General features: G+C 40.7%; 1 protein-coding gene across 2 annotated transcripts in view; it reads left to right on the top strand.

The window, feature by feature from the left end:
• The window catches only part of POPDC1 (popeye domain cAMP effector 1), a 31456-nt gene that overhangs the window by 11969 nt on the left and 7451 nt on the right, over window positions 1-12036 (top strand). For both annotated transcript variants that reach the window (XM_087817536.1, XM_087817537.1), the window contains exons 6-7: window positions 3411-3578; window positions 4530-4671. In XM_087817536.1, the coding sequence (XP_087673662.1) occupies window positions 3411-3578; window positions 4530-4671 (310 nt within the window). The remainder of the gene's footprint in view (window positions 1-3410; window positions 3579-4529; window positions 4672-12036) is intronic.

Raw genomic sequence — 12036 nt, 5'->3', positions numbered from 1 at the left:
ATAGTTGATAGCACGTTCTATGCTGTGAAGCCCCAAAATCAAAGCTTATTGAATTTAAGGGAAGGAGAATGCCTTGGAGGCAGATGTCCGAGCTCTTGTGAAATAAATGAACACTAAGTTTTAACTTGTATTTAAATGAAACCTTGTCTTAGTATTAAATAAATATTTTGGTTAAGCTGTGAAACAGTTTAATCTGCCAGTTTTGACTCTGCTGTATTTTTAAAAATTTATCTTTATTGTTGAAAGTATTACAGATGTCCTCTTTCATTCCCCCATTGACCCCTTTCCCGCACCCACACCCCATCACCCTAAGCCTTCACCATGCTATTTTCTGTGACTCTGCTGTGTTTTAATGCTTATGAGAACTCATTGAGAATTTGCTGAATAGACCACTTCTAAGACATTTTCATGTTCCTGGTGTGTGAAATGTACAACACATAAAGAAAATAATAAATCCTTCCCTGAGGCCGGTCAAGCAGTCATACTGCCAGAATGCTGTTTCCGGTTCTAGCCCATTCAGCAATTCCCTCAGACACTCTTGGGCTTGTGTATCATCTTCTCATTGTGTGAGGGTGTAGAGTGGTGTGGACTCTAAAGAGAGGGACTGATCCAGTACCTTGAGGTAATCACAGCAAACCCGGTTACAAATGCTCAGTTGAGCTCTACCTGAAAGAAATGATTTCATGTCTTCCATTTCTTCAGTAAAATTCTTCATAAGAACTGAAGTACGTCACTGCTGAGTTACCCTAACACCTCAAGAAGCAAATTTATTTTTCAGAAGCTTTAAATATTCCAATATTGATTTAAAAATTCTTCATTAAAATATTTTACTTGACTGTTGTGACAGGAAATCGTTGACTACCCACTTCTGACTAAATACTTGCTCTTATGGATTCATGAGTTACTCATACGTACTGCAGCAATAGCTTATGATTTAAATACTATTGTTAAGTTTAAACTTAATAATAATTTAACCATGTTTAAAGAATTTTTCAACCCATTCATAAGAAATGGATTTGCTAATAAGCAAAATATAATATCATATTAAAAGTATCATTGCCTCAGTGGAAATGAGGTTTATTAAAACAATTGAAAAGAAGTTAAATGCCTTATCCATCACCTAGATGCAATTTCTTCTCCTGGATGATTTCCAGCTCCTTTTTTAACTCCATGTCCCACTGTACATGAATTATATTTTCCAAAGTCATGGATGACAGCTTTGCAAAATGCAGGCACCTCAACTCTGCAAACCCTTTCTTCAGCACTTCCGGGCGTGGCTAGGCCGCTGTGAGTACCTGGGCTCACCTTTCTCTAATCACTCCTGTAGGATATTATTCAGTCCCCTTGCCTTTACTTAACCCGTCTTCTGTTTCCGGGAGCTCCTAAGGGCTGACTTGACCTTACACTTCTCATCCTATAAATCTTATCTTTTTTGTCATATGTTTTTACTTATTATTGGCTTCCTCCACTAGAATATCAACTTTATGACATGTGCTCAGCTGTTCTGTGAGCCAGCCTTTTGTTCACTAGGCCAGATTACTTTCTATTTGGTCACCTTGAAGAATATTGGACACATTGGGTAGGGGCTTGGCCTGGTGGGAAAATATGCCCGGGCTGAAAGCCGGAAGTGCTCACTCCACCACTAATTAACGTATGTTCGTGAATTGCTTTTTTGGTGCTTCTCATTTGGCATCTGAAAAATAGGGAAGACTATTACCTGTCTTTTCTTAAAGGCAATTTTGAGGATTAATACTTATATAAAATGAGTGGCATTATATGTGACTGTGATTCCCTAGTCATTCTCTACCACTTTCCCCTGTTCTGTATTTGTCAAATACTTGTTGCTACCCGAGAGTGCCGTATTTCATTTATTTATTATCAGCTTCCTTCACTAGAATGTAAGCTTCACAGGGCAAGGATCTTGTCTTTATTGTTCACCATTGTAATCTCAGTGCCTTGAACAGTGTCAGCATTAAGTGCCTTCATAATAATAAATGTTGAAAGAATGAATGGAATTTAGTATTTTATGGAGTCACAGAGCTGCTAATACATTTCTTAAATCCAGCGTATTTGGTTTTGGAGATTCCTACTTTTAAGATAATAAATAATTGCTAATTTCTTTCTAGGCATATTGACCACTTTTTAAGGTGGCCAAACTCTCTGATTTCAGCTATTGACATAAGGAGAGAAGCTGGGTTTTTCTGTTGTCTCTGTTAGTGGACATAAGTAACCCCCTGTCATCTGAAACATGTTTAATTTTGTGACTAGCAAAGGGGAAAGAGCTCCTTTTGAAATATTTGCCCTGAGGCCCAGATATTGCTTCATATCAATTAAACAAACCTTTCTTAATTTCCTACCTGGATAGGCCTGGGGTTTAATGTTGAGATAGAGAAATGGTTACTGCCTTCAGCAGTATTCATGTTCATTTGATAATTGCTTCACTCAGTAAACATGCACTGAGCACACTCTGTGTTAAAGACAGACATTCTGACATGAAGCTGCACAGCCCCTCCTGCCATTGTGCTCAGGAAAGACAGTTGCCAGGATTCAGTGCTGTGAGTGCCACATGCAGCTCAGAGGAGAAGTACTAACTGAAGGGAGGGGACCTGCGTGGAAGGAAGAGCTTCTTGACCCTGAGCTGTGAGGGCATGATCCCCCACTCTGGAGAAAGGATTAATTCGAGGAACACTGAACTCTATGTAGTGCAATTATAGTGCTTTCCCACTTTTCTGTGTCACAAGACTCAAGGAAAGGATATCGTTTCCCAGTGCTGATCTCTGTGTGTGTCCCCAGTGGGCTACATTGGAGCTAGTCTTGAAAGATCACACTCAAGACATAGTGTGACTGAAAGATCAGAGAAGGTCCCTCGCTAGCCATATTTGTTAGTAACAGCTTGGGCCCTAAAACCAATTCATGAGTCGGTTTTCTCCTCTAGTGTGTGCTGGCAGACTTGGCTGGAGAAGGCCTTTCATCTGTAACTTGGTCTCACGAATCTTACCTCAGTTTTTTGGGGTTTTTTTGCTTGAAGCTGTATTCTTAAACCTCTGTTGTAACCTTCAGGGTATAAAGAAATACTTAGCCATAAATTATACGTCCAACTGGAACATCAGCCTAATACGCTCTATAGCAGTGCTATGGACACAGTGGCCATTCTTCTGTCACCTCGTGAAACGACAACAAAACCCGGAGAATTTGCTTTTCTTTAGTCTGCAGATTGCTTGGTTTTAAACATAATTTTACACATAGTTATAGGAGCTTATTTGTATGGATCTTATTTTAATTTAACTGGTATGACAAATCATTGCTGTAATAGCATCCACCAAATTATTCTGCTCTTCTCTTCCCCGAAATTACTGTGGTTATAATTCATAAACATAGATGTACCTTTTTCTTTCTGTGTTTCTTTTCAGGTCACCATTGTTGCAGACGATAACTGCAGATTCTTATGCTGGTCAAGAGAAAGATTAACTTACTTTCTGGAATCCGAACCTTTCCTTTATGAAATATTTAGGTATCTTATAGGAAAAGACATTACAAATAAGCTCTACTCGTTGAATGACCCCACCTTAAATGATAAAGTAAGTGTTTTTCTGAGCGTGTTTATTTTGCTAAATAAATATGCATAGTGAAGTACACCTCACTTAATGCAATATATAGTTTCCTGAATTTTCATTAATTAGCCACATGCTAAGTGAAGTGGGAATGCTTATTCTTTAGAGAGCCTTCAGGGAGTCATTTCTCAAGTGCTGGGAAATATTTTGTAGTTATCACATTTGCCATTACTGAGTGAGGTTCTCTAAATGTCAGGGACCTCCACTGATGGCAATGAGGTGCTGTCCTCTTCATAAGGAGCCTTTTAAGAAATCTAAGGAAGGTGGTTTGTGAGTTATTCGAGGCAGTGGGGGTTGGAGTGAGCCAGGGAAGGCAGGGCAGTGGGGATATTGCAGACTGAGAACCGCTGACAGACCCCAGTGAGCAAGAAGTTTGCATTTTAACCATGGGGTCTTCCAGTCTTGCAAATCCTCCTGGTCATACTTTTTCCCAGGCAGCCCTCAAGTGACAAGAGGGGTATGGGATGGAGGCCCGTAGCAATTCAGTTCGGAATTTCAGAGCTGTGTAGATCTTCAACAATTTGCAATTTAATATTTATTTCCCCGCATTTGCTTAGAAGGAAATTAAAACGATCACAGACGAGAACTTGCAAAACATCCTTTCTACTATAAGTACTGTGCTCCAAGGACTATGAGTATAGGTATGTGCTCTCTTAAGGTCATCTTGTCCAGGTTGTTTATCAAATTAGGGTGGTGCTTATTATTTTTTTAAGATTAATAAATAGGCTATTGAGTATATTGAATTTATGATAGGGTATTTATAGTAATATCAGAAAGTAAAAATTATAGCGGACACTTATAGGGCACTCACTTTGTACCAGGTAGTCTTTTTATTTCAAGGAAAAGTAAATGCTACTGATAGGGAATGTCTGATCTAAGTCCCATAGGTATCAGAAATCTTGAAACTTTGCATTTTAGAAGGCCAAAAAGTTGGAACACCAGCTCAGCCTCTGCACACAGATCTCCATGCTGGAGATGAGGAACAACATAGCCAGCACCAGCGACAGCGAAGACGGCCTTCACCAGTTCCTCCGGGGCACCCCCAGCACGTCCTCTCTCCGTAAGTTATCCCAAAGCTGATACTACTCCCAGGTCCTGATGGATGTCACTGGAAATAAATGGTAACTTGGATCAGAAAAATAGCTTTGTAAATAACTACTTGACAACCTAAAGGTATCATTAAAAATAATCGATTTTTTCCTAGCTTCCCCCCCCCCCCCGCATTGCATATCAGCTAAAATCCACCTTTAGAACTCTTATTTCTGTTTCAGAAAGTGTTCACTTATTTTGCCACGTACTTTGCTTAAATACTGGTTCACTGGGATAATGTGAGAGTCCTTATGGTTGGCTGGATACTCAGCTTTGTTGTTTTCATGATTATAGTCCCGGTGAAAGCCCAGACCCAGCCAGGTGTTAAAAATGGTAGCAAGCAAGTGCTGGGTGTTGTACTGCTGGCTGGTTGTCTCAGTGTGAGCATCTGGAGTTAACAGGTGACTGGGGAATGGAATATCCCTGAGGATGAAGGAGGCCACTCAACACCCCTGTGAGTTTCCTCATTCACACACCACCAAGAGGGAGGTTTTGCAAGATCCTTCCATAGTTTAGATTGTTTTAAGACATTTTAAGTGCACTGATGACATAGGTATTGAAGATTAGTAAGTAAGATGAGAGAAGCTAGATTATTTTAAGAATTAAATGCTTAAAATTATTTTACGCATTATTCCAAGAGTGATAGTGAAAGAACTTTGAACAAATTCACATGAAATAGCAAAAAAGACAGATTCTTCCATTGCACAAACTAAAAACTATTAATATTTCCAAATGTATGTTAACCCAGAGTAACTTTTAGGTAAATATAGATACACATTCAGCAATCCTGTTTATGTACATTAGTAACTTTGGATGCTTTAGATAAATTGGATTAAGGATTTTAACTATTGCATAGATTAAACTGATAAAGGATTGATAAGGCCCTATAATTGGCGTAAGCTTCCAACGCAAAGTCTGGACATAGAAATGCTTTGCGGACCTAAAGGAGATTTCAGGAGTAACACAAACAAGAAACTGGAAATGGTTGTATTTTATTCCAGAGTTACTTTTTGAAAGTAACTGAGGTTGACTGAAGCTTGCCATCTACTAGCATGCCAAATGTATTGAAACAGTTTGGTGGTCAGTAAGCATTTTCAAATGGACTCATCTTAATTACATGTATAGTGATTACTTACTAAGAAAGGTCAGCAGAAAGCAAATGACAGTTAAATATTGTATGTGAATTATTTTTCCTATAGAATAGCTTATTTTTGTAGTTCTTGCTTTTGTTTAGTTCTACATTCTTGCTTAAGAAGCACCGAGAACCAGCAGTGTATACCATGAGCATTTGTTGTCTTAAAATCAGTTTTGTTTTTCTGTAGTATTTTATTGTATAATCTAAATATTTTGGGGTAAAAACATTTTAGGGGGGAAAAAGCTTATGTGTGTTGTTTAAATAGAATTAAAACATGTTTTCAAGATTAACATCTGCACTGTACTCGCCTCTGGAAACCTATTTTCTGGTGCTCAGTGGACTGATCACATGTGTTGTACATCAGACCTGGTTCTTGCTCTGTTATTAGCTGTATGCCTTGGGGAAAGTCACACGACATTTCTAATCTGACTGGAGCTGTCCTATCTCAGCACAGGCCTGGATCTGGCCACAACTCCTGCTCTGTTTCTTTCCCTCTTTCTTGTCCATGAGTTTAATCCAGTCGTTCCCTGCAGGGGTAACTCCGGCTTCCGTGTTTGTAAAAAAGTGTGCTGCCCTTCCGTGCAGGGTCCCATTTTCACGTCTAATTTCCTTGTTCCCTTGTTAACTAGACTTTCCTGCATTGCTGTACAAACAACATGTACAACCTGCGTATGTTGTTTATTTGTTTAGCCTCAGATTTATTATGAAAGATTATACATACTGATACAGATGTATCTAGCTACATATGTGTGCATATTTTTTAGTGTATGTGTGTGAATTGCCCGACACATCCACATCCACGCTCATAGCAGCTCCCTTTGACTAGTCTTCATTCTGAGTCTCTTGGCTTCACTCCTGCAGTTGAATGAAAGACGTTAGGCCTTGAGCATGACCCTGATACTAATTATGAATTACTAATTCACTCTAGCATATAATTCATTAAAAACTGGTTAGCCCTGGCTGGCATGCTCAGTGGTTAGAGCAGTGGCCTGCTCACCAAAGTGTCGCTGGTTGGATCCCCAGCCCAGTTGGGGTGGGTGCAGGAGGCAACCAGTAGATGTGTCTCTCTTACATCACTGTTCCCTCTTTCTCTTTCTCTTTCTTCCCCTCCCCCCTCCCTTCCACTCTCTAAAAATCAATGGAAAAAATATCCTCAGGTGAAGATTATAAAAATAAAAAAAAAATTGGATAGTTCTTGTGTCCTTGCCTATATTTTCACTCAGAACTACTGAAGGCTGTTATTTTTCTTTTGCCAGTCCCGTCAATATGCCTTCTACCTTTCCATTACAAATTACATTCCTTGTAAAATGGAATGCAAAATCAATCTCCTAGGGCTGTTAGGCTGAAATAACAAAATTTATCACATTTTGAGTATGTCTTAGGTTTTAGCAAATGGTAGGTCCCTAAAACTAGTGACTAAGCTCTTATTGAGTTTCTGATGTGCAAATGGGACAGCCTGGCAGCTGCTCTCAGCAGTGGTATCAGCTTCATGAATGCTAATGGGGAGAAGGGAACAAACGGTAATTGACAAGAGCAGCTATTATTTTTTCAGGTACTCTCCATACATAACCACATTTAATATGCACTATAATCGTGCACAGAGGGAGGTAGATTGGTTGTTGCTAGATGACAGGCACTAACTGACAGTCCCCAGATGTCCAGCTGTGAGGAAGAGGCTGCTTTCTTGCTCACATGCACATTGAGTCCTTTTGCAGGCCCATGTCCAACTCACTCTGGGACCCAGAAGGAGCAGTCACTGTCCGGGTCACTGCCCCTCATGGCAGAGGGAAGAGAATGGTAGAATCATGCTATGGCTCTTGGAGCTCCCTCATAGAAGTGGCACATGCCATTTCAATGCATTACTAAGTGACACCTATAGTTCCTAGCTCCTCTTAGGAAAACAAAATTTGTGGCCTTCTGTTAAATACTTTGCAATTAAGCCTCGCCACTGTTCTGAGCTTTACAATAGTCACGGCTTACTGCTCTTTCAGGGATTTCTTAGTCTCCAGACTCTCACACGTGATACATTTAAGCATTTGTTTTTAGCCTGTATTTTCATGAAAGACTAAACAAGTGGTTGCAATCTGGAAAAGAGGTTAGCTGAGATTTGGAGTCATCTTTGTAATATTTGCAAATTGTACTCATTCCTATTTGCTCATGCCTCTGAACCAGAGGCGTCCCTTGGCTGGAGCGGCCATTAGCAAATGGACCTTCAGTCCTCCTGCAGGGGCTGTGCGGGATGGGGTCCGACGGGGGAGGGAAAGCAGGTATTTTGCCGATAACACAGGTCTATCCCAGTGAGTATTATTTCATTTTACAGATGAGGAAATGGGAAATATGAGATGCTCTTCACTTGTTCCAGTTCCACAGAGGGAGTTGCTGGAATACAAACCTAGGTATCCTGTCTGAATCCCAAGCCCATGCTGTTAGACCACATTGCCTCTGTGTCTTAAAAAGAAAAGACAAAAAGGCATATAACATCTGACTGGCGCTTTGGAGTTTACAGGTCACTCCCACCCCGTTCTTGCGTTTGAACCTGACAGCTCTGCCAGGGAGGCACAGCACGGTTATCATTCTCCGCTCTGCAGATAGCCACCTACACTCAGCGAGAAGGTAGCACTTGCCCAGAGCCACTTCCTTCCCCTCCAGCCTGCTGCTTTGGAGAAACCTACCCTCCTCCCGTCCTTCATTAGGACCAAGCAGTGCTGCAAATAGGTTTTCCTAGACTGGTGAATTTCCATTTCAGTGAAACGTTCTGCCTTATTCGACATAGAAACATTTAAAATTTACCAGTCGTATTCTCCAGTCTTTCAGCTTTTGGTTGGCTTTCACTTTATCTCGCATGTCCTCACAGAATCACCAGCAGTGCTACTCTCTAAAAATTAAAAATTTATATATTTTCCTAATTAAGCAACTTTTACATCACTCCATTTAGTCATTAACTCAAAGAAGTAGATAGAAACATTAAAACCCGTATGAATACTTTTCCATAATTATTTTTCAAATCAAAATCATCATGTACCCATTGCATTTGGTTGATGCATCTCTAAAGTCTCTTTAAACTCTGAGCTTCCCTTTCTTCTTTGTGTGTGTCTGTGTGTGTGTGTTTCTGCATTTTTGTTTTGTTTTGGATTTTTTTGTTTATCCTGTAGGACATTGATTCTTAAACGCAAACGGGCATATGAATCAGGGGGAAATCTTATTAAAGACTCTAACGCAGACGGGGGTGGCGCCCGGAGTCCACCAGTTAACAGATCCCACTGGACGCACTGCCTCTGCGTCTGATCCCTGAACGACACTTTTGAGTAGCTAGGCCGTAGAATCCCCTACGTCCTGGCATTTTGTTGACTGCATCCTCCTGGTGGTGATGAAGATATTTCTCATATTTCCTGTCTACTGGTAGGTAGATCTAGGGACTCGCATAGACTCTGGTGACCAGTATGGGATATAACGCGACAAACATGCTTCACAGTGTTACGCGGCACATGTTCAGCTCAACAGAAATGCAGCTCAGAAACAGGTGGAGGGAACCGTTAGGGGAATCCCTTCAGAGACATTTCCGCCGATGCACTGCTTATGCTGTGCTCTGTGTTTACACCTCGCCGGCTGCTGAATCCAGAGCAAGGTCACTGCTGTCTGCTACCCAGGTTCTGTTACTATCAAGTTACCGTTTGAAGGGTAGAGGGTGGAGTAACGAGATAGCCCAAGAAAAAAATGGTTCCTACCCGTTTATTCAGTAGCTCATAGTCCAGTCACTGTAACTCTTCTTGCTCGCTTCCTGTTCTTGAGTTTCATGGTTGGAAGTGTCGTAGGACGACAGGAAGGGACAAGGTGTTCAGAACGTGTGAGAGGACCTAGGGCTCTCGTACGGATTATAAGCTTGCTTCTCCCTGCCCTGGACCAAGGTGCTTATCAGGTACCCTGTCACCTTCTCTTCCTTATGAGGTTTAGCTCCCACATGCAAGGTGTAAAACACACACACACACACACAGACGGTCATTGGCAGCTCCATCCGTCATCAGTGGTGCTGAACATAGGCACTGTCATGGCAACAGGTGGACATAATGTGTTTCCTTTAAAGTTGCAGGAATTTATTTTAGTTAATTGGGGTCAAATAATATATTGTTCGGGTCTTTTGTTTTTTAAATCCTGAGGAAATATAGGCAGTGCAGTCTGGACATTGGACCTCATCTTTTAAAGGTTTCATTATTTTAAACCATGTATTCCCCCCCACCCCCCAGAAATTATACTTAACATTTATGATTTTTATAAAGATACTATAAAATATTTAGAGAAATAGTTCTTACTGACAAATAAAACCTTTTCAAGTATTTTTTGTTATTAATGTCGAGATGGTGCTTTGGATCATCCACTAATTCCATGCGACCTAGTCGCCCAGGTAAGCTTTCAGTCAGCTTGCGTCCGGTTGGTATTCTCTCCGCAAACGCTGGCAGCATATCTGACATAAGGACCTCTCTCAGCTCTCTTTTCTATTTACCTGGAAAGATACAAAAAGCCAATACAGCATTCTTAGTTTCAAGGCTGGTTTCATGAAATAGTCTGCTCACCTCGATTTGTATTTCATTCCCCCTGTGAACAACTGTAGACTCACAAACAACCAGCTTTGCATGAATTATACGGACAGGTGGAGAGGAGATGTGACCAGGCAGCAGGAATAGGGGGGAAGAGCCGCAAACAGCTCTCTGAGCCACGGAGATGGCTGGTGAAAAGCAGCACCCCCATCGCAGGCAGGCAGAGTGCCGCAGAGGGAGGTGAAGAAGCCTGGTCAGGGCCACTCGGCTAGCCCTGAAGCAAAGACCTGTGGAAATTTATTCTGAGTTCTCTCTTTGGTGTTCTCCTTACAAACACCCATACCCACATGTGAGCGTAAACTTGTTTGGGGATATTTGATCACAGCTGTAGCAGCTGATGCATCCTGACCTCCTTTAATCTTCAACACCACCCAGTGTTGCGTTTTCCCCTTTCAGGTTGAGGAGCATGACATTTATCTCCTCTGTGTCTTCGGTCCCCAGCCAGTAGGGGCTGTGCTGTCTCCAGAACCCCGCCCTCATCAATCCTTTAGGTGGTCTGTATCTTCACACAGCACTTTCTCATCTGTAAGATGCCTGTAGAGGGATTTTATACAGTTATACATCTTCTAGTAAAAAATTTAAAAAATTTTCAAGTTACTATATGCACATAGATATCAAGTATCTTTTTAAAATCTTTAGTGAAAAGAACTGACCCCTCCAAACTAATTGCTCCCCAGGAGCAATCACATTGGAACAATTTTTGTCCAGAATATGAAATAATGTGCTGTTACTGATGTGGCCACTTAACCTGTATCTACTCGCCTGACTTAATTTTCACTTCCCTTCCCTCGTCTGCTCAATATGGTGATGTCACTAGATTTTATTCTTTTATTTTTACCTTCATAACATTATATAACACAACAAACCTCCATTTCTTTTCCGTTCTGAGCCTTTTTAAAGGTGAGGATACTCGCAGCACTGCCCTTTCTAATTCTTTCCCCTTCTGCCTTCAAACTGTTGGGGGCTCTTCTTTAACTTTTAAACAATCAAGGTTGAGAGCATATACATTCTGTTCTCTCTCCTCTTTTCATTTAAAAAAAAATTGTGATAAAAGACACATAACATAAAACTTACCATCTTAACTATTTTCAAGGGTACAGTTCAGAGGTATTAGTACTCTGTTCTCTTTGGTAACTGTAAGTTGGTCTTCGTCTATGGGCTGTTTCACAGAATTTAAAGCAAATAAAAAAATATTGATTTTATTATGTATATTCAAAACAAAATAGTTGGCTGTGACTACATTTCTTTCCTTTGGGGTCCAATGTCATGATTCCTGTTCTGTTCCAAGGAGACTGTTCTTAATATCAAGTACAAAGGATTCGGCTTTTGTACACAGCACAGAAATCATGCCACAGTTTACTCCATGATTCGACCTTCCTCTTTTCCCTAAAGTTCTTTTCGTTGCTTTGCTTGTAAGGCCGTCTTACTCACTATATCCCCTCTATTTTCTAGCTTCTTATTTATTATTTTCGGTGAAATCTGTTTCGTTTCTTATTGAAATCTCTTAGTTGTTTCCTTTTTGAACCATGCCTTTTCATACTGCTTTCTGTTTTCATGAGCATCCCCCCTTATCCTTACATTTCCTTGTCTTACATCTCCACTCCCGCAG

This window comes from Miniopterus natalensis, chromosome 5, assembly GCF_054644295.1.
Source record: "Miniopterus natalensis isolate mMinNat1 chromosome 5, mMinNat1.hap1, whole genome shotgun sequence".
In the NCBI taxonomy this organism is placed as follows: domain Eukaryota; kingdom Metazoa; phylum Chordata; class Mammalia; order Chiroptera; family Miniopteridae; genus Miniopterus; species Miniopterus natalensis.
Note: the sequence above shows the minus strand (reverse complement) of the source record. Positions and strands in the feature narration are given on the sequence as shown.